Genomic DNA, 23619 nt, shown 5'->3' on the forward strand with positions numbered 1-23619 from the left:
AGGGGGCATCTGAGGGACGACAGGCTTAATTTAAGAAATGAATTATTTATTATAAGCATCGATCCTCAGTGCCTCATAATTGAGTACAATGATCACATAATCACCTCACCTCTTTCAGAGATGGAAAAAAACTTCAAAACATATTTGCCTGCAATTCACAACAAAACAGCAATGGTTTGCATGCTTTATACACCATTTCATTGCTCATTACTAAATATGGAAAACCCCATACAAATGGAAAAGAACTGATTCTGCCAGCAGTAAAGGAGGTTCTGTGTAAGGTTTTGCATAAGCTATATTTAAAGTGATTCTGCTCAGTGACAACTCTGTTCAAAGATGTATAGATGAAAAGTCTAAAAAATGTGGAAGATACATTGTGCAACATATGTCAGGACAACTGAATTTGTCCTGCAGATGAATGAGTCAATTTGCCAGGGAATAAGTCTTTGATTCTTGGTTAAGTTCACTCCAAAAAAGATGAAAGCATGGATCAAGAGTTGTCATTTGCAAGAGGACTAGAAAAAGTATTTTTCAAAGAGAATGGCATTCCAGTTACCAACATTCCTGCTTGGACAACAGATGGGGTACCAACAACACCACTGTGGGGTTATTACTTTCTTGAATAAAGCTGTACATAACATAGTCATCATTCACTATATAATTCATAGACAGCATCTTGTTGCAAAACACCTAAGTGATCAGCTACACAAATCATTAAATACTTTTATCACAGCAGCAACTAAAATAAAGACCAAGCTGTCAATTCCCAACTGCTGTATTTAGAGAGCTTTGTACGAGAATGCACTAATAAACTTTGCTCGTATTGAGAATGGTGAACAGTTTGAATGCTTGCTGTTGCACTCAGAAGTCAGATGGCTCTCAAAGGGAAACTGCCTGAGATGACTTTATGCACTTTTTGAAACTGTGATAAAATTCTTTGAATTATTGAATGTTTCATTCAGTAATCAATTCAAGAATATTAGACATGACATTGCTTATTTGCCAGAATTATTCACAGTGTTTAATGAAATCAAACTTTAGTTGCAAGGAATGCTTTGAATCTTAGTGAAAGTCAAATCAATCATCGCCACTTTTTTGTCCAAGTTAAACCCTATTTATGTGTAACATTGACCTTCAACTTTTTCCAATTTCCAAGCCCCTCTGAGTTGGAATACAAAGAAATAATACCAGATGATAACTTCCAAGTACACTGTGTCCACCTGGGAGACCTGTAAAAAGACAAGTCAGAGAGATTCAGGATCTTCTCTAGATCCAAGTTCTAGATTAGGTAATAAATCTATTCCTGAATACTTGGGATTGTTCTGCAGGAAGGATGGAAGAAGAACTGATCTTGCTACAAAGTGACTTTGAACTGAAGCCGAGATCTAAGAAAATCATATCAAGACTTTTGGTTGCAGAAAGAAATCTCTTAAAGTGAAAAAGGTCAAGATGGTCTTTATTGCCTTTCCAATGTCATATTCAGTGGAATGCAGTTTCAATGCAGTCACCCAACTTCTTTGAAAGCGAAGACCAAACTGCAAATTACTAGGGATCTAAGACACTTTCCGAGTGACATTCAGCCTAATGTTGAGAAGCTGATATTACTCCACCAATCTCATCCGTCTCAGAGAAAGGTGAAAAAGCAACAAAGTAGTGAATAGCTGGGCTACTGTATGCTCTAAAATTGTTGATGAAAACTTTTTTCAACAGTAATTAAATAAATTATTTTATTTTAGCTTTAAATAGATTTGAATAATTTTTGCAATTATTTGTCACTGCTTTGAATTTGCAATTCAGATTTTCTTTCACTATACATCGTAAATCAAAATTCTTTATACCGTAGCTTTTATGTAATGCCTGAAACGGGAGTGGGGGCTCTGGCGATGTGGACGATAACCAAAAAATGGTTGGGCACCACTGGGTTAAATCATCATCATGATGATGTCACTTTCAATTTCCCTGCAGATAGATTTAATGAAATTCTACAAATAGATCAATACTTAAAATAATTTTATTTTAGTTAATAGGAAATTAACTACTGTACTCCATAGTTTCCCTGTGTCATAAGGAGATACGAGAGTGACTCACCTCCTGACACTTCAAAGGCTTTCTACCAGCTATAGAGCTCAAGTCAGGAACCTGGTGGAATTCTCTGCAATTATGTGGATGAGTGAATGAGTCCCCACAATTCCGTAGGAAGTGGCTTAAGGTAATGTGGCAGGGGGTTGAGAATCAGTATGTTAGAGCTGAGGATGAGCCAGTAGGTTTACAAGTAGTTGATGGGTGTAATATGAATGTAAGGAAGGACAAGCCAGTGATTAGATTCAAATGCAGAGAGTGCAAAGAGTTAAATTGTACCACAGAGGCAAAATTCAAAAGGGCAAAGAATGCAGGACTGAAGGTACTGTATTTAACTGCATTTAGTATTCAGAATAAGGTGGATGAATTTGTGCTGATGACACAAAGATTGGGGGTGTTGTGGATAGTGTGGAGGGCAGTCGGAAGTTACAGCGAGACATTGATAGGATGCAAAACTGAGCTCAGAAGTGGCAGATGGAGTTCAACCCAGAAAAGTGTGAGGTGGTTCATTTTGGTAGGTCAAACATAATGGCAGAATATAGCATTAACAGTAAGACTCTTGGCAGTGTGGAGGATCAGAGGGATCTTGGGGTCCAAGTCCATAAGACACACAAAGCTGCTACACAGGTTGACTGTGTGGTTAAGAATATGGTGCACTGGACTTCATCAACTGTGGGACTGAGTTTAAGAGCCAAGAGGTAATGTTGCAGCTAATTAGGACCCTGGTCAAACCCTACTTGGAGTACTATGCTCAATTCTGTTTGCCTCATTACAGGAAGGATGTGGAAACCATAGAAAGGGTGTAGAGGAGATTTACAAGGATGTGCCTGGATTGGGGAGCATGCCTTATGAGAATAGGTTGAGTGAATTTGGCCTTTTCTCCTTGGAGTGACCTGATGGAGGTATGCAAGATAAGGTGAGGCATTGATCATGTGGATAGTCAGATGCTTTTTCCCAGGGCTGAAATGGCTAGCACAAGAGGACATGGTTTTAAGGTGCTTGGAAGTAGGTACAGAGGAGATGTCATGAGTAAGATTTTTATGCAGAGATGGTGAGTGCATGGAATGGGTTGCCGGTGGCACTGGTGGAGCTGGAAACAATAGGTTCTTTTAAGAGAATCCTGGACAGGTACATGGAGCTTAAAAAAATAGAGGGCTATGGGTAAACCTAGGTAGTTCTAAGGTAAGGACATGTTCGGCCCAACTTTATGGGCTGAAGGGCCTGTATTGTACTGTAGGTTTTCTATGTTTCTATGTGGCACAATTAGAGATTGGTTGGTGTGACGTTGTGGGCATCACTGAGTCGTGGTTGAAAGAAGATGGTAATTCGGAGCTTAATATCAAAGCATATACTTCATATTGAAAGGACAGGCAGGGAAGCATAGGTGGTGGTGTGTCTTTGTCGGTAAGAGATGGAATTACATCTTTAGAAAGAGGTGACATAGGATCAAAGAAAGTCAAAAATTAGTGGGTGGAGATAAGAAAGGTAAAAAAATTATGGGAATCATGTATAGGCCTCCAAATAATAGTCAAGATGTGGGGTTGAGATTGCAAAGGGAGCTGGAAAGGGCATGTAGTAAGGCTGATGTCACAATTGTAATGGGGGACTTCAATATGCTAGGGGATTGGGAAAGTCAGGTTGGTTTCAGATCACAATGGAGAAAATTTTTTGAATGCCTATGAGATGGCTTTTTAGGGCAGCTTATGCTTGAGGCTACTTGGAGAAAGGCCATCTTAGATTGAGTGTTGTGTAATAATCCAGATTTTATTAGGGTAAATGCAGCCTTAGGAGACAGCAACCATTACATGATTGAATTCATACCGCAATTTGAAAGGGAGGGGTATGTCAGATGTTTCACTATCACAATGGAATACACTAAAGGGAATTACAAAGGCGTGAGAGAGGAGCTTGCCTAGGTGGTTTGGAAGAGGATACTGGTGGGGATGACAGCAGAGCAAAGGCCGCTGAATTTTCTGGGAAAAGTTCACAAGGCGCAGGATAGGTATGTTCCACAAAGGAAGAAGTTCTCAGATGGCAGGGGTAGGCAACCACGGCTGACAAGGGAAGTTAAGGACTGCATAAAGGCCAAAGAAAGAGCATATAATGTAGCAAAAGTGACTGGGAAGTTGGATGATTGGGAAATTTTTTTAATCCAACAAAAGGTAACTGAAAAACCTATAAGAAGGAAAAAGATGAAATATGAGTACAAACTAGCCAATAATATAAAGCAGGATACCAAAAGTTTTTTCAGTAATATAAAGAGTAAAGGGAAGTTAAGTGTTGATATTAGACCACCGGAAAATTATGTTGGTGAGGTAGTAATAGGGGACAAAGAAATGGCAGAGGAACTTAATAAGTACTTTGCATCAGCCTTCATTGTGGAAGATATTAGCAGTGTGCCAGAGGTCCGTGAGAGTCAGGGAGCAGGAGTGAGTGCCATTGCTATTACAAAGGAAAAGTAACCTGGACTAGAAGGACTACATCTCCGAGTTCTGAAAGAGGTTGCTGAAGAGACAGCAGATTCATTGGTTATGATCCTTCAGGAATCACTTAATTCTGGCATGGTTCTGGAGGACTGGTAAATTACAAACGTCACTCCACTCTTTAAGAAGGGAGGAAGGCAAAAGAAAAGAAATTATAGGCCAGTTAGCCTGACCTTAATGGTTGGGGAAGTGTTGGTCCATTATTAAGGATTAGGCTTTGAACTAGTTGGACACAAATGATAAAATAAGTTGAAATCAGCATGGTGTCTGTAAAGGGAAATCTTGCCTGTTAGAACTCTTTGAGGAAGTAACAAGTAGGGTAGACAATGAAGAGGCAGTGGTGGTCATTTACTTGGATTTTCTGAAGGCATTTGATAAGAGCCACACATGAGGCTGCTTAACAAGATAAAGGCCCATGGCATTACAGGAAAGATACTGGCATGGACAGAGGAATGGCTGGGAGGCAGGAGGCAGTGAGTGGGAATAAAGGGGGCCTTTCTGCTTGGCTGTCAGAGTAGTGGTGTTCATCTGGGGTCAGTATTGGGACAGCTATTTTTCACCTTGATTGTCAATTATTTAAATAATGGAACTGATAACTTTGTCGCAAAGTTTACAGATGATACGAAGGTAGGTAGAGGGGTAGGTAGTGCTGAGGAAGCAATGCGATTGCAGCAGGACTTAGACAAATTGGAAGAATGGGCAAAAAAGTGACAGATGGAATTCAGTGTTGGGAAATGTATGACAATGCATTTTTTTAAAAGGAACAAAAGTGCAGGTTAGTACCTAAATGGGGAGAAAATTCAAACATCAGAGGTGCAAAGGGCCTCTGTGCAAGACTCCCAGAAGGTTAATTTACAGGTTGAGTCTGGGGAAAAGAAGGCAAATACAATGTTGGCATTCATTTCAAGGGAAATAGAATATAAAAACAAGGAGATAATGCTGTGGCTTTATAAGACACTACTCAGGCCGCATTTGGAGTATGGTCTCCATGTCTCAGAAAGGATGTGTGGTCATCGGACAGAGTGCAGAAGAGGTTTACAAGAATGATTCCCGAAATGAATGGGTTAACATATGAGGAGCGTTTGGCAACTTTGGGCCTGCACTCACTGAAATTTAGAAGAATGCAAGGGGATCTCATTGAACCTACCGAATGCTGAAAGGACTAGATAAGGTGGATGTGGAGAGGTTTCCTATGGTGGGGGTATCCAAAACTGGAGGGCACAGCCTCAAAATTGGGGGGGGGGGCGACCTTTCAGAACAGAGGTAAGGAGGAATTTTTTTAGCCAGAGAGTAGTGAATCTGTGGAATGCTCTGCCACAGACTGCAGTGGAGGCCAAGACTGTGGGTATACTTAAAGTGAAAATTGATAGTTTCCAGATTGGTCAGGGCATCAAAGGTTATGGCAAGAAGGCAGTTGTATGGGGTTGAGTGGGATTGGGGATCAGCCATAATGGAATGGCAGAGCAGAGTTGATGGGCTGAATGGCCTTGTTCTGTTTCTATGTCTTATGGCCTTATGGTCTTCAAGATTTGAGTGACAATACACCCACTGCTTTAAAAATGCAGCCCCTCCACCACAGGAACATGATAGCAGCAAGTGTGTCATGTACAAAATGTACTGCAGTTACTTGTCCATTCGGACATGGTGAGAACGTGTCACATGATAGCACTGTCAATGACTCTTTCCATTGGAATACTGCTGTGACTAGTGGACAGTAATTAGCTACACTGGATTTGTGAACAAGACCTATCTGGTCCATTTTTGATATTACCATTCTGTTAGTGTGTTGGAAAAGCTTAGAATGCAGGTCTTCAGTGCTACAGACGGCATTGTCCGATCAAATTGCCCGGGTATAGTATCTCCAGAGTTCCCAACCATGTCTTGATATCGCATTGAGTAAATCGAAATTCAGGCTTGCTGCTTAGTGTTACAAAATAACTTGCTTAATGTCTTTTAGAGCAGAGTTTGGTTAATTTACTATCCTTATATGCAGAAACAAAGTTTAATATTTAAAATTTCACCTTCAGTTTCCTTGACCTCTCACAGAATGTAAGCAGATGCCATCCCCTGTAACCAATCTCATTTCTCCATCCCATATTTCAGCCTCCTCCTGCATCCAGAAAGGCAATAAATGTTCATACTCAAATTCCTCTAGCAGTCTGTGATTATATCTATTTTGAATCCACACCAAGGATTTAAACTTATCTGTGTTTTTAAAGAAAAGGCATGAAACTCTCTGAAAATGTAGTGTCACCATCTTTCTGACAGTTGTTTGTTGTTAAAGTTGTCCTTCATCCCCAAACTACCTTCTCACATCAAGTAAAGTTACTGTAATAACAGACCTAGTGAACAACGCGATTGCCGTTATTTACTCAGAGAGACTTACAGAGGGATGTAGATTGGATGACAGCTTTTTTACTCAAAATATTGCATTAATTCTCTTGAGCTGCAGTTCGGACATAAGATTGCTGTTGCAGTGGGATCTGAGCCAGCCAGAAAATGGGCTGAAAAATGGTAGATGGAATTTAATGCAGGTAACTGTGAGGTGAGGCACTTTGGGATGGCAAACCAGGGTACTTATACAGTGAATGGTAGGGCACATATGAGTATAGAACAGAGGGATCTGGGAATACAGGTCCATAAATGAACCCATGAATACTATCTCAGTATTTTTATCCTCTCTTTTCGCACAATTTACATAATTTTATTTATGTATATACTTATTGTAATTTATAGTTTTTATTATTATGTTTTGCAAGGTACTGCTGCCACAAGACAACAAAGTTCACAATATATGTCCATGATATTTAACCTGATGCTGAATATATTTGAATGCAGACAATATACGGAATGAGGTAAATAAAGATGTTCTGTCGTGCAGTTAGAGTTTAGTAGGTGTGATGCTTTGGGAATCAAGGAGTCGTGGCTGAAAGAAGATCATAGTTGGGGGCTTAACATCCAAAGATTCACACTGTATCAAAAGAATGTGCAGGTAGGTAGAGGGGGTGGGCTGGCTCTATTGATAAACAATGAAATCAAGTCCTTTTTAAGAGGTGACATAAGATCAAAAAATGTAGCATCCTTGCGGGAAGAATTAAGAAACTGCAAGGGTAAAAGACCCTGATGGGAATTTTATACAGGCCTCTGAACAGTAACCAGGATGTGGCATAACAAATTACAATGGGAGATAGAAAATGCATGTTAAAAAGAAATTGTTACAATGGTCATAGGGGATTTCAATATGCAGGTAGATTGGGAAAATGAGGTTGGAATTTGCAGAATAGGAATAAGATAGCATTTTAGAGCAACTTGTAATTGAGTCCACTAGGAGAAAGGCAATTCTGGATTGGGTACTGTGGTATAATGAACCAGATTTGATTAGGAAGCTTATAGTAAGGGTCATTTAGAAATCAGTGATCATAAAGTGATATGATTCACCCTTGAGAGGGAGAAGCTGAAGTCAGATTTATCAGCACTACAGTGGAGTAAAGGGAATTACAGAGGCATGAGAGAGGAGATGGCCAAAGTTGATTGGAAAGGGACATTGGCAGGGATTACAACTGAACAACAGTGGCTGGAGTTTCTGAGAGCAATTCCAAAGGCACAGGATTGACACACCCCAAAGCTGAACAGGTATTCTAAAGGAGAGTATGACACAGCCGTGGTTGAAAAGGAAAGTCAAAAAACAGTTTCAAAGGAAAAGAGAGGACATATACTAGAGCAAAAAATAGTGGGAAGTTAAATGATTGGGAAGCTTTTAACTACCAACAAATTCTACTAAAAAGCCATAAAGAGAGAGAAGATTAAATATGAATGTAAGCTAGTCAATAATATCAAAGTGGATTCCAAAGATTTTTTCAGATATATAAAGAGAAAAAGAGAGGTGAGAGTGGATATTGGACTGTTGCAAAATTATTTTGGAGAGGTAATAATGGGGGAAAAAATTGTGGAAAAATTAATAAGTATTTTGCATCAGTCTTCACTGTGGAAGCAGTATGCCAGAAATTCAGCAGAGTCGGGGGCAGAAGTGAGTACAGTTGATATTATGAAGGAGAAAGTGCTTGTGAAGCTGAAGGTCTGAAAATGGTTCAGTCACCTGGATCACTCTAGGATTTTTTAAGAGCTAGCTGAATAGATTATGGAGACATTAGTAATGATCTTTCAAAATCATTAGATTCTGGCATCGTTCTGGAGGACTGGAAAATTGCAAATGTCACTCCACTCTTTAGGAAGGGAGGGAGGCAGAAGATGGGAAATTATAGGCCAGTTAGCCTGACTTCAGTGCTTGGTTGGAAAGATGTTTGAGTCTGTTGTTAAGAATTTGGAGGCACATGATGAATTAGGCCAAAGTCAGCATGGTTTCTTTAAGGGGAAATCTTGTCTGATTAATATGTTGGAATTCTTTGAGGCAAAAGAAGCAAAGCAGAGTCAGTGCAAGCTCTTTACTTGGATTTTCAGAAGGCCTCTGACAAGCTGCCACACATGAGGATGCTCAAGAAGATAAGAGCATATGGTATTAGAAGGAAGAAACTAGCATGGGTAGAAGATTGGCTGACTGGCAGGAGGCAAAAAGTAAGAATACAGGAGGCCTATTCTGGATTTCTGCCAGTTACTAGTGATGCCCTGCAGTGGTTGACACTGGGGCCACTTCTTTTCCTGTTATATGTCAGTGATTTGGTTGACAGAATTCATGGCCAAGTTTGCAGATGGTTCAAAGGAGGATCACAAAAATGATTCCAGGATTGAATGGCTTGTCATATGAAGAGCATTTGATGGCTCTGGGCTTGTATTCACTAGAATGAGGAGTGACGTCATTGAACCCTATCAAATACTTGAAAGGCCCTGATAGAGTGGATGTGGAGAGAAGGTTTCCAATGGTGGGAGAGTACAAGACCAGAGGACACAGTCTCAGATTAGAGGAGCATCCCTTTAGAGGAGGAATTTCTTTAGCATGACAATAGTGAATCTGTGGAATTCTCTGCCACAAGCAACTGTGGAGGCCAAGTCTTCATGTATATTTAAGGCAGAGAATGAAAGATTCTTAATTGTTTAGGGAATGAAGGAATACGGGGAGAAGGGAGGAGATTCAGGCTGAGAGGAAAGTTGGATCAGCCATGATGAAATCATGGCACAGACTTGATGGGTCAAATGGCCTAACTCTGCTCCTGTCTTTTATGGTCTTATGATATGAAGGCAGACAGAGGATCAAGTAATGTTGAGGAAGCAGGGATTCTGCAGAAGGACTTAGACAGATTGGGAGAATGGGCAAAAAAAGTGGCAGATGGAATACAGAGTAGGGAAGTCTATGGTATGCACTTTGGTAACAGGAGTAAAGGCACAGAATATTTTCTAAATGGGGAGAAAATTAAGACATCAGAAAGGCAAAGGGACTTGGAAATCCTCGTGCAGGATTCCCTAAAGATTGGTGGCAAGGAAGGCAAATGCAATGAAATCATTAATCTTGAGAGGACTGAATATAAAAGCAATGATGTAATGCTGAGACTGCACTTGGAGTATTCTGAGGAGGTTTTGGGCTCCTTAACTAAGTACAGATGTGCTGGCATTGGCGAAGGTCCTAAGGAGCTTTATGAGAATGATTCCACAAAGAGAACCATATAACCATGTAACAATTACAGCATGGAAACAGGCCATCTCAGCCCTTCTAGTCCGTGCCGACTCTTACACTCACCTAGTCCCAGTGGCCCGCACTCAGCCCATAACTCTCCATTCCTTTCCTGTCCATATACCTATCTAATTTTACTTTAAATGACAATACTGAACCTGCCTCTACCACTTCTACTGGAAGCTCGTTCCACACAGCTACCACTCTCTGAGTAAAGAATTTCCCCCTCGTGTTACCCTTAAACTTTTGCCCCCAACTCTCAACTCATGTCCTCGTTTGAATCTCCCCACTCTCAATGGAAAAAGCCTATCCACGTTAACTCAATCTATCCCCCTCATTATTTTAAATACCTCTATCATGTCCCCCCTCAACCTTCTGTGCTCCAAAGAATAAAGACCTAACTGGTTCAACCTTTCCCTGTAACTTAGGCACTGAAACCCAGGTAACATTCTAGTAAATCTTCTCTGTACTCTCTCTATTTTGTTGATACCCTTCCTATAATTCAGTGAACAGAAATGTACACAATACTCCAAATTCAGCCTTACCAATGCTTTGTACAATTTTAACATTACATCCCAATTCCTATACTCAATGCTCTGATTTATAAAGACCGGCATACCAAAAGCTTTCTTCACCACCCTATCCACATGAGATTTCACCTTCAGGGAACTATGTACCATTATTCCTAGATCACTCTGTTTTACTGCACTCTTCAAAACCCTACCAATTACAATGTATGTCCTATTTGGATTATTCTACCAAAATGTAGCACCTCACATTTATCAGCATTAAACTCCATTTACCATCGTTCAGCCCACTCTTCTAACTGGCCTAAATCTTTGAAAACCTAATTCATTATCCACAACGCCACCTACCTTAGTATCATCTGCATACTTACTAATCCAATTTACCACCCCATCATCCAGATCATTAATGTATATGACAAACAACACTGGACCCAATACAGATCCAAGGCACACCACTAGTCACCGGCCTCCAACCTGACACACAGTTATCCACCACTACTCCCTGGCATCTCCCATCTAGCCACTGTTGAATCCATTAACAAAAAGATTAACAAAAGAGGAGTATTTGGCGATTCTGGGCCTGCACTAGCTGGAGTTTGGAAGAAAGGTGGTGGGGGAAGGGTGATCTCACTGAAACTCAGTGAATGTTGATAGACCTAAGTAGAGTGGGTGTGGAGAAGATGTTTCTTATAGGGGGGAGTCTAGGACCAGAAGGCACAGCCTCAGAATAGAGGATGTCCATTTAGAATTGAGATGAGGAGGGATTTCTTTAGCCAGAGGGTAATAATTCTGTGGAATTCATTGGCTCAGACAGCTTTGAAAGCTAAGTGGCTGCTATATTTAAAGTGGAGATTGGTAGGTTTTTGATGAGTCAGAGCACCAGGGGCTACAGGGAGAAAGCAGGAGACTGGGAATGCAAGTAATAAATCAACCATTATGGAATGGAATGGTGGAGTAGACCTGACAGGCCCAATTCTGCTCCTATGTCTCATTGCCTTAAATTTCCTTGAAAGTGGAGACAGAGGTAAGTGAGGTCATAAAGATGGCTTTGGCATATTGGCCTTCATAAATCCAAGTATTGAGTACAGGAGTTAGGATGTTATGTGAAAGTTATATAAGACATTAGTGAGGCTAAATTTGGTGTATTATAAGCATCTCTGGTCACCTAACTACAGGAAGAATATCAAGTTTGAAAGAGGACAGAGAAATTTGACAAGGAAGTTGATGCAACTTGAGCAAGTGAGTACTAGGGAAAGGTTGAATACACTGGGATTTTATTCCCTGAAGCATCAGGGAATGAGGGGAGATTTTACCCAGTTATACTAAATAATGAGTGCTATAAATAAGGTCAATACAAGCAGGGTTTTTTCCACTGAGGGTTTGGTGAGACTTGAACTAGAGGTCATAGGTTAAGGGTGAAAGGTGAAATATTTAAGGCCAACCAGAACGGGGAACTTCTTCAATTAGAAGGTGGTTTGAGTGTGGAACGAGCTGCTGGCAGAAGTGGTGGATGCCAGTTCGGCTGCAACATTTAAGAGATATTTGGATAGGTACATGGATGGGCGGCACATTGAGAACTTTTGTCCCGGTGCTGGTTGATGGGACTAGGCAGAATAATAGTTTGGCATAGACTAGATGGGCTGAAGGGCCCGGTTCTGTTCTGTGGTGCTTTATGCGTTTATTACTCTATTACATACACTTCTAATTAACAGGCGGACTTGGAACTTGTACTTGTTGGTAGCTTCCAATATAAGATCTGTAGCATTGCTAATGTGATATGGAAATCTGAGAAGAATCTCCTGAGCTTTTCTTTCATATTAAACAGCATCACCATGAAAAATAAATCAATGATAGATTTCATTGAGCTCTGCTGCAGTGTACTGATGTTTGCCTGTGGAGTTTTCAGAAAAAGAAGTTATAGTTTTCCACTGGAGTAACTCAAATGTCAAGATAACTAGGAGTTAATTTAATTAAGGCTGCATGGCCCAGTATTGGTTCAATAGGGAATTTTCTGTGAATTACCATCAGCTAATTTAGGACAAATGTCACTGATAGAAGGATCCGGGTTCCAATACCGAGTAGGAACTCACTCCCAAAATTATTGATTGACTGATTGAACTTTGCATTTCACGATACTTATCAGTACTTTAATCATCAGATCATATTACCACTCAAGTACTGTACTGTACTTCATTAAATGAGAAGGAGCACCTTACACCAGACTTTAAACACTTATTAACAAAATCCCAGTGCACCTGCTCAGTCAACCCTACAAACTCTACTCATGGGAAATTTAAAAAATGTCAAGCTGCAACTGTTTCAATAAATCTTTAGATACAAGTCCAAAATACTGTTTTGAATAATTATTCAAACAATTTACAGAAGCTGAATCTGCAAAATGTTCTTTAGAACTTGAATCATAGCTTAACTTGCACTTCCATCCAATAACCTGGCCATATAGTCTTAACTGAATTAACTCCTGGTTACGTTACAAGCAAGTATGTCAATCTCAATGACATAATTCTATCAAGCAGCTTAATTTTCAGAGCTTACCAATGGGCCTATCATTGAACATGGAAGGACAAATATGTTGCTTTGTTTCACTCCTGCTGTGCCCTACTCTTTAGGCTAGGGCTACACTCTTAGTTCCTTGCGAAATTGACATCATTGCAGAGCAATCTTGATTAGACAGGTATAAGCAGGAAGGAAAGACTAACTAACTAAATAGGAGAGGTTGAGTGGGTGGATGTGAGAGAGAATTCAGCAAGGAAAGGGACTGCTCTGAGAGACATAATGGACCAAACAGCCTTCTTCCATAGTGTGAGGAAATATTAATGTATGAAATATTTACTATGGAATTGTGGCACTGAGAGGAAAAGTTTGAAAATTTCTAGTGATTATCTTTTTAAATGAACAAAGATCCAAGACTATTATCTGGCTCCCCTAATGTCAAAACATTCCCCAATAATCTTTTAATGGCACATGTAACCTCTTTGCTTCATGGATGAAGGAAACAACACAATAAATGATCATCATTCTAATGTGGGGTAAAATATGGTAGTAACGCATTTCTGCACTGGATTGACTCCACAACACTAAAACCTTCTGAACCATCTTCACACTTACTAATCATACCTCCTACATTCACATCCAAGTCATATACGTACGGTATATATGTATAGTACGTGTTGCAAACAACAAGCGTGCCAGCATTGATCCTTTGGTGCACAATTGGTCACAGACTTCCAATGAGAAAACGCTCTTTCTACCACTACCAACTGTCTCCTATCACTAAACCAATATTGGGTCCAATCAGCCAGATCACTTGGTGTCTCATATGCCTTAGCATTTTGGATCAGCCTATCAAGTGGGACCTAGTCAAATGCATTATCAAAGTCTATATAGACAAATTTACCACCCTGCTCTCATCTGTCTTCATTGTTGTGTCCTTAAAAAACTAACATTGGTGAGAAATTTCATCTGCAGAAAATCATGTAAACTATGTCTGATAAGCGCATCTCCAATAATTCACCTACTGCCAATATACAGCTCACTGACTTACGGCCATATTACTGATCAAAACAGCACAGTGCTGAGGCGGAAGAAGTGTGTATCATTCCATATGAATACTTTGAGCCAGTCAATAAGACCATAGGATCATAAGAAATAGGAGCAGAATTGGGCCATTTGGCACATTGAGTCCTTTGCATTCAATTATGGCTGATTTACTTTCCCTCTCAACAGTATTCTTCTCCCCATAACCATTGATACTCTTGCAAATCACCAATCTATCAACTCCATTTTAAATATACCCAGTGACTTGGCCTCCACTGCACTCTTGGAATGAATTCCACAAATTCACCACCCTCTGGCTAAAGAATTTGCTCCTCCTCTCCCTTCCATTCCGATGCTATGCTCTCTGGTCCTAGCCTCTCTGCTGATTGGAAATATCCTTTCCACATCCACTATATCCAGGTCTTTCAATATTTGATAGGTTTCATAAGATTGAAGCACACAGAGAATGCTGGAGGAGCTTCGCAGGCCAAGCAGCATATATGGAAAAGAGTAAACAGTTGACGTTTTGGGCCAAGACCCTTCGTCAGGACTAGGGAAATCAGAGTAAGAAGGTGAGGGAAGAGGAGGAAGTAGTACAAGGTAGTGGATGATAGATGAGACCTGAGGGGGGAGGGATGATGTTGTAAAGAGCTGAGAAGTCCCTTCGTGAAAGAGATAAAGGGCTGGAGATGGGGCAAAGGCCATGGAAGAAAGGGAAGGCAAGGGCACCAGAGGGAGGTAATTAGCAGGTAAGGAGATAACTTAAGAGAGGGAACTAGGAATGGGGAATTGTGAGGCGAGGGGGGCAGGCAATTATTGGAAGTTTGAGAAAGCTATGTTCATGCCATCAGGTTGGAGGTTACTCAGATGGAAGATAAGGTTTTGCTCCTCCAACCTGAGTGTGGCCTCATCGCGGCAGTAGAGGAGGCCATGGACTGACATGTCGGAATGGGAGTGGGATGTAGAATTGAAATGCGTGGCCACGGAGAGATCCCGCTTTTTTTTTCTGGCGGACGGAGCCTTAGAGTTCGGCGAAATGGTCTCACAATTACATCGGGTCTCACCGATATACAGGCGGCCACACCGGGAGCACCAGATACAGTAGATGACCCCAACAGACTTCCAGGTGGAATGTTGCCTCACCTGGAAGGACTTTTTGGAGCCCTGAATAGTACTGAGAGGAGGTGTGTGTGGGGGGTGGGGGGGGGCAGGTGTAGCACTAGTACCGCTTGCAAGCACCATGACGGAGATCGGTGGGATGGATGAAATGACAAGGGAGTCACGTAGGGACTTCATGGAAAGCGTGAATATACTGAGATTCAGGAGGAGGAATATGAAGCGATGAAACAATACATAAACTGCATGTTCAGCTTTTAGCATTTTTAATTGTTGATAAATCACCCAGTCCAGGCATTTTTTTTAAAGAATGGTGAGGATTCGGATTTTCCTTTTCCAATCCTGTTGGGATGGGGGATTAGGAGAATGATTATGCAGTGCCAATGTTTACAATAATAAGGGGAACGCAAAGGGTAACTAAAGTTTCAGTCATTAATGAGCAAATTATTCAGAGGGACACCCATACCAGAACCAGAATTCAATCAAGAACAGATGGCATCGTTCGAGCAAGCCGACCTGACTAACTTAAGTGATAGTTTTGAGAAGTCAACAAGTTTCATGGAGTTACAAGTTGCCTTTGTCAAAGTCCCACGTGGCAGGTTGATCCGTAGGGAGAAAACGAAGGGGGTTTCGGAAGTTATTGGAGAACTAACCGCGGAGTGTTTCTTCGGGGCGCCATGTTTAAACGTAGAGACCTTGATAAATTAATCTGACAGCACTGGCGATCAATGGCGATTGATAGCTATGGATGCGATTTTGAAATGCAGTTTTCGCAACTTCGCTGAAAATAAAGGCAAAAGCAAAACCATCTAGGAATAATATTCCCGCTCCCTAATACGTCCATCTGAATAACTGAAACGCGTGTATTCAGAAGACAGTATTCCTGTCTAAAAGAAATACTGTTCATTTGCTTCTGTGCGCGTCTTGAAACCGGCATCTTCGAAAAGTACTTATTAAGATGCTAAACTGTCAATTCATTTGCTCCATAATCAAAATACATTTCCAAAACAACTTCCATCGAGAACTTATTGCAACAACTGTGTTTATACTGCACGTTTGTTTTCCCCCCTGCTGAATTCAGAGCTAAACCTTGTTTATCTACTCTCTGCAGGTGAAATGCACGAAGGAGCTGTTCCCGAGACAAGAACTGAACTTTGGAATCACAAACGGTGAAAGTAAGCAGATGAAGTATTAAATGAGAGTTGTGGACTTTTTCGAATCGCGTTCTACAAACATTGCAAACTCGTTCTACTTCCCCAATATTTCACCACCACTTGACACAAGCACAAAGATGGAAAGCAAAACCCTCAACATCCCGTGAACATAAATAAATTTAATAAGTAGAGTTAAGATTGTCGCGATTCACGAGGAAAGTGTTCTGATTTTGCAGACCAGGGCAAAATGTATTACCTTGCAATGAACCTTCATTTACTTCCCCCTCTGTAGCGTTAATGAGATAAGCGATGTCTTTGGATGACCCTATTGCCACAATGAATCTCGTCGACTTCCAAAGTATTGACAGAAAGATAAATCTCTCCAGACATCGTAAATCACACAGTGCCACCATTACCCAACATTTCGCAGCCTATTACACGATTGCGAAATTGAGAGCCCCGACCCTTGAACCCCGGAGGTGGTAACATTATTCTGATGCAAATAGTTAAATAACTGGATGTTTCACATCAGGGTTCTGCTGATCAGCAGTTCAATAAATGTTTTACGATCCTGGATGATCGCTGCGTTCATGATCTTTTGAAATAACTATACTGCAGAGTTCTGTTTCAGAAATTAAGGCGTGAGCTAGCCTTTCTTGAACAAGTGCAACTTCCAATTCCCTCACATTTCTTTGGTATTGACCATAGCCGTTTCCAAAGTATAGTTAATTCTTCTTAAGCAAAAAGATTTCTTTCAAAAATTGGGTTTCTTGAAAGAGCAAACTCGGGAAAGCAATAGATAAAGGACACGAGTCCACTAGTTTCCTATGTTAAAAGCAGAAACGATGTCTATTGGTCCTTATTCAACCAAAACAAAATTATATAAAGTTTCCGATCGTCATCCAAAGAGCAAGGTGACAATTTATGCAAGTTTTCTTTTCGGGCGGAGTTTATTCTGAATTCGGAGTGGGGGGGGGGGAGGTGAGTAAAAACGGCCAAGAGAACAGGGAAGGAAATAAAAGTTATTCAATCCGCATGACTGCACAATCCTCCCATGTAAAAACATAAATACAAGTATGCCAACGTTGTGGTTCAAAAGAAGACCTTCTACCTCGGAACCGAAAATGAAATTCCGGGTCATTTGGAAGAAGGCTACCATTTACAATTTTCTGCTGTTCAGAAACTGCCTCCCGATTTCATCAAGTTTCTGTATTCAATTTTATTTGAATATCTCCCCGAATCATTAAATAAGCTTATTTTTCGTATTTCAAATCATCTCGCTTGTATCATTCGTAAGTGGTGTGCTTATCCTCAAGTCAGAAAGCAGAGCAATCTGTTCCAGATCAGGCAGCATCTATGGAAAGAAATAAAGAGCCGACATTTCGTCCTGAGACATTTATTCCTCTTCATAGATGCTGACTGGCCTACTAGGTTCCTCCACATTTCTGTGTGTTACTCTATATTTCCAGCATCTGCAGATTCTCTTGTGTTGTTTTTAAAATGTATTCCCACTGTAGAAGTATCAAAAACATCAGGGCATAATGAGACAGGTAAGGAAGGAGTTTTAAGGATCCGATGGATTGATATCTGTTAACTCGTTCCGGAGGAAGGAATGGAAGCAGCTAAGAGACGGTCAGACGGACATTGAAATTGGCAAGGCATTGAAGGAAAAGGTCCTAATGAGGTCAGATGGGATTAGTGTAGATGGATAAAATAGTCGGCATGACGAGGTGAGCTGAAAGGCGCTTTTCTGTGCTATACGACCCAATGATTCCTTATCAATCATGTTGACAATCAATGAGTTTAATAATTCGTTACGCGGCTGGACCTTCTGCCGCTTGTAACGATACTTTAAATTCTGGGATTTTGATTCAAGATTAATTAACTTCACGTGTGGCCTTTTTTTTAATCGATGGCGCCAAAATGCGTAGAGAATGTTAGGAGAAGTTGGAGTATTTGCAGACTAACATCAATGTTACCATTAGTATCCAATGACACGAATGCCCGATGCAATCGAGTTTCTGATGGTAAGCAAAGGGAAACTCTTACGTTCTCTCCGGTAATCCAGTTTTTTTTTTAAATCAATTCCACGTTTCTAAAATAAGCTAACAACTGCCTTCTGCATTGCCATCGCTTAAAGAACAAACGAATAGCCCACCAACCTGATGCCACAAGAGTGCGGTGAGAAGAGAATTCCAGGAACTTCCACTTCCAGCGTTTTGTTGCAAAATTATTAGGAGTACGTATCACACCAGCACTTTCCAAATGTCAACTATTTTAAAGTAATTGGTCTGCAAACTAAAACCCCAGTAAAGAATAATTAAAACGTAACGGATCTTTATTAGGAAAAAAAAACATGAAGGGAAAGGTCTTTGACCTTTAACCAATCCACAGACACGACTTGACCTCCCGAATGGTCCTGGTATGCTGATTTTGTGTTTTGTTTTTTATTTCAAGCCTCCCCAGTTTTTTTTTAAATTTCCTCTTCCATTATTAGAGGATGCCAATAACCATGTTCTTTGTACGAGTTGAATGTAACTAATATACATAAATGTTGGAGGTGCACATGAACTCGAGAAAGAATTTTAGTTCATATTTTAAAACTGGGTCTCCTTCAGAACGGTTTTGACGGAATGTTTCATTATTCAAATTTTCCTGTTAATCCAGAACCCTAGTAAACGGTGAAAGCAGATGGGTATCACTGCCCATGTGGGACATCGCGCCTGTTTTATAAACACAGGAGATTCTTCGGATGCTGGAAATACGGAGTGACGCGCTCTGTGTTGGAGGAGGTCAGCAAGTCAGGCAGCATCAATGGAAAGGAACAGACGACGTTTCCGAGACCTGTCATCAAGACAGTCAATATCTATTTCAACTTTAGGACATTTGCTCAAAGTGACCATAAGAACTAGGAGCAGAAGTAGGCTATTCGGCCCATCGGGTCTGCTCCACCATTCAAACATGGGCTGATCCACTTCATACAGTCATCCCCCACTCCTCTGCTTTCACCCCAAATCCTTTGATGCCATAGCCAATCAAGAATCTATCTATCTCTGCCTTAAATATACCCAATGACTTGGCCTCCACAGCTGCTCATGGCAACAAATTCCACAGATTTACCACCTTCTGACTAAAGTAATTTCTCCACATTTAGTTCTAAATGGACGTCCTTCAATCCTGAAATTGTGCCCTCTTGTCCTAGAATCCCCTACCATGGGAAATAACCTTGTCATATTTAATCTGTTCAGGCCTTTTAATGTTTGGAATGTTTCTATGAGATCCCCCCCTCATTCTCCTGAACCCCAGGGAATACAGCCCAAGAGCTGCCAGACGTTCCTCATACGGTAACCCTTTCATTCCTGGAATCATTCTCGTGAATCTTCGCTGAACCCTCTCCAATGTCGGTATATCCATTCTAATATAAGGAGCCCAAAACTGCACACAATACTTCAAGTGTGATCTCACAATTGCCTTACATTGCCTTATAGGACTCAACATCACATCCCGGCTCTTACATTCTATACCTCGAGAAATGAATGCCAACATTGCATTCGCCTTCTTCACCACCGACTCAACCAGCAGGTTAACCTTTAGGGTATCTTGCACAAGGACTCCCAAGTTTCTTTGCATCTCTGCATTTTGAATTCTCTCCCCATCTAAATAATAATCTGCCCGTTTATTTCTTCCACCAAAGTGCATGACCGTACACTTTCCAACATTGAATTTCATTTACCATTTCTTTGCCCATTCCCCTAAACTATCTAAGTCTCTCTGCAGGTTCTTCAACACTACCCACTCCTCCACCTATATTTGCATCGTCAGCAAATTTAGCCACAAATCCATCAATACTGTATTCCAAATCATTGACATACATCGTAAAAAGTAACAGTCCCAACACCGACCCCTGTGGAATTCCACTGGTAACCGGCAGCCAGCCAGAATAGGATCCCTTTATTCCCACTCTCTGTTTTCTGCCGACCAGCCAATGTTCCACCCACGCTGGTAACTTCCCTGTAATTCTATGGGCTCTTATCTTGCTAAGCAGCCTCATGTGCGACACCTTGTCAAAGGCCTTCTGAAAATCCAAGTACATCTCGTCTGCTGCATCTCCTTCGTCTACCCTGCTTGTAATTTCCTCAAAGAATTGCAGTTGGTTTGTCAGGCAGGATCTTCCTTTCAGGAAACCATGCTGGCTTTGGCCTATCTTGTCGTACCTCCAGGTACTCCGTAATCCTATCCTTAACAATAGATTCCAACAACTTCCCAATCACTGATGTCAGGCTAACAGGTCTATAGTTTCCTTTCTGCTGCCTCCCACCCTTCTTAAATAGTGGACTAACATTTGCAATTTTCCAGTCATCCGGTACAATGCCAGAATCTATCGATTCTTGAAAGATCATTGTTAACGCCTCTGCAATCTCACCAGCTACTTCCTTCAGAACCCAAGGGTGCATTTCATCAGGTCTAGGAGATTTATCCACCCTCAGACCATTAAGCTTCCCGAGCACCTTCTCAGTCATAATTTTCCCTGACACTCCGGTATACTGCAGATGTCTTCCACTGTGAAGACTGATGCAAAATACACATTCAGTTTCTCTGCCATCTCTGCATCTCTCATTACAATATCTCCAGTGTCATTTTGTATTGGTCCTATATCTACCCTCGACTCTCTTTTACCCTTTATATACTTAAAAAGCTTTTGGTATCTTCTTTGATATTAGTCACCAGTTTTCTCTCATAATTCATCTTTTCCTTCCTAATGACCTTCTTAGTTTCCATCTGCAAGTTTTTAAAAGCTCCCCAATCCTCTATCTTCCCACTACCTCTGGCTTCCTTGTATGCCCCCACTTTTGCTTTTACTTTGGCTCTGACTTCACTTGTCAGCCACAGTAGTGTCCTTCTTCCCTCGAAAATTTGTTCTTATTTGGAAATATATCTGTCTTGCATTTCCCTCATTTTTCACAGAAACTCCAGCCATTACTGCTCTACTGTCCTTCCTGCTAGTGTCCCTTTCCAGTCAACTTTGGCCAGTTCCCCTCTCAAGCCATTGTAATTTCCTTTATTCCACTGAAATACCAACACATTGGAATTTAGGTTCTCCTTCTCAAATTTCAAAGTGAACTCAATCACATTATGATCACTGTTCCCTAAGGGTTCCTTAACCTTAAGCTCTCTAATCACCTCCAGATCATTACACCACACCCATTCCAGTACGGCCGATCCACTAGTGGGCTCAACAACAAGCTGTTCTGAAAAGCCATCCCTTAGACATTCTGCAAATTCTCTCACTTGAGGTCCAGTACTGGCCTGGTTTTCCCAATCCACTTTCATGTTAAAATCCCCAACAATTATCATGACATTGTCCTTCTGACATGCCTTTTCTATCTTCTGCTGTAATTTGTAATCCACATACCGGATGCTGTTTGGGGGCCTGTATGCAACTGCCATTAGGGTCCTTTTACCCTTGCCATTTCTTAACTCAACCCGTAGAGGCTCTACACCTTCTCATCGAATGTCATCTCTTTCCAATGATTTAATGTTATTTCTTATACACAGAGCCACATACCCCCTCCGCCAACTAACCTATCTTTCTGAAACACTGTATATCCTTGGGCGTTCAGCTCCCAATGGCAGCCATACTTCAGCCAAGTGTCAGAGATGGCCACGTTATACTGTAGCTGAATTTCATTTTATTTCTTATGCTATTTCTTTATTTTATTTCTTATCCATTTTATCCATTTTATTTCCTATGCTACATGCATTCAAATACAACACTCTCAGTCCAGTATTTGTTGCTTTCTGTTTTAACTGCACCACGTCTCTTATTGCCCTGTAACTCATGCCACTGGCTTTGATTAAGTCTCATCTCCTGCCTGTTCTTTCTATAATCTCAATTGCACGCTATCTTTGATTTATTTCTGTTTTCCTCTTCCTCAGCCCCTTTGCTCTGGTTCCCTTCCCCCTACCAAATTTGTTTAAACCCTCCCTAGCAGTTCTATTAAATGTGCCCGGTAGGCTATTGGATGTCTTTGGGTTCCGGTGTAACCTGTCCTTTTTGTACAGGTTGTACCTCCCTCAGAAGAGGCCCCAATGATCCAGGAATCCGCAGTCCTGCCCCCTGCACCAGTCTCTCAAGCGCACATTAATATGCCTGATCATGCTATTTTTGCACTCGCTAGCAAGTGGCAGAGGCAGCAGTCCTGAGATTACGACCCTAGAAGTCCTACTTTTAAGCTTTTACCTAACTCCCTGAATTCTCTCTTCAGGACCTCCTCCCTTTTGCTACCTATGCAATCAGTACCGAAGTGTACCAAGACTTCTGGCTGGTCACCTTCTCACTTCGGAGAACCATGAGTGATCTGCTAAGGAAGAACACCAAAGTACATTCCATTGACAAATTGAAGCTAGAATTTAGTCTCCAGCATATTTTGAACTTGAATACACAATATTTCAGTTGAGGGGTCGATTGGAAATGAATTTGAAATAATATCTTCAACACTGGTCTTGGGTGTTAGTTCTCCCCACTCCAAATGCAAAAGTTCAGTACTTACTTAAGATATTGAATTGTAATATTTGTTTTCAATGATTAAAAACCTGAATTTTATTATCTGATTGGTATTGCAAAGGTTTTAATTTGGCTAAATATTTAACACCTTATACAGGAATTAGTGAGTCTATTAAATGCTTTAGTAAGACCAAATTATGTGCTTACATCCTTACAAACTTCCGATCCCAACTAACAGTAATGTGCTCTGAAAGAAATTAATGCCATTAGATTGAATTATCAATGTACTCAATACCTTGATAATATTTTGCAGTAGCACTTTAAATCCAATACATAAAAGCGGAAATTACAACACAAAAATTCTTTATTACAATACTGGAACTCCCTACCAAGTCAAACAAAAAGTTAAAAACTTACCATGTTGAACTCCACAAAAATCTAAAATCATACAGGAATCTGCACTGACCATTAAACTGGAAAGTTTAATGTTTCTCTGACTCAGTCATCCAACTTTCAAAACTCAGAAATTTCAGTAGTACAAAGAACAAAGCATTAATTTCTAAATGAACACACAGCA

General features: G+C 40.7%; 1 protein-coding gene across 9 annotated transcripts in view; it reads right to left on the minus strand.

Annotated features, from left to right (window-relative positions):
• Positions 1-23619, minus strand: part of trpm6 (transient receptor potential cation channel, subfamily M, member 6) — a 133969-nt gene extending 110350 nt beyond the window's left edge. The window contains exon 1 of one of the 9 annotated variants that reach the window (XR_009512152.1): positions 16794-17429. Coding sequence is in view for 7 of the 9 variants with exons in the window: in XM_059969711.1 (XP_059825694.1) it covers positions 16794-16811 (18 nt within the window). In the remaining 2 variants the exon portion in view is untranslated. Of the gene's footprint in view, positions 1-16793; positions 17454-23459 lie in introns of those variants that run through there. The other 8 variants (XR_009512153.1, XM_059969709.1, XM_059969711.1 and 5 more) reach the window with 8 other exon arrangements.

The sequence above is a fragment of the Hypanus sabinus genome, chromosome 5, assembly GCF_030144855.1.
Source record: "Hypanus sabinus isolate sHypSab1 chromosome 5, sHypSab1.hap1, whole genome shotgun sequence".
Lineage (NCBI taxonomy): Eukaryota > Metazoa > Chordata > Chondrichthyes > Myliobatiformes > Dasyatidae > Hypanus > Hypanus sabinus.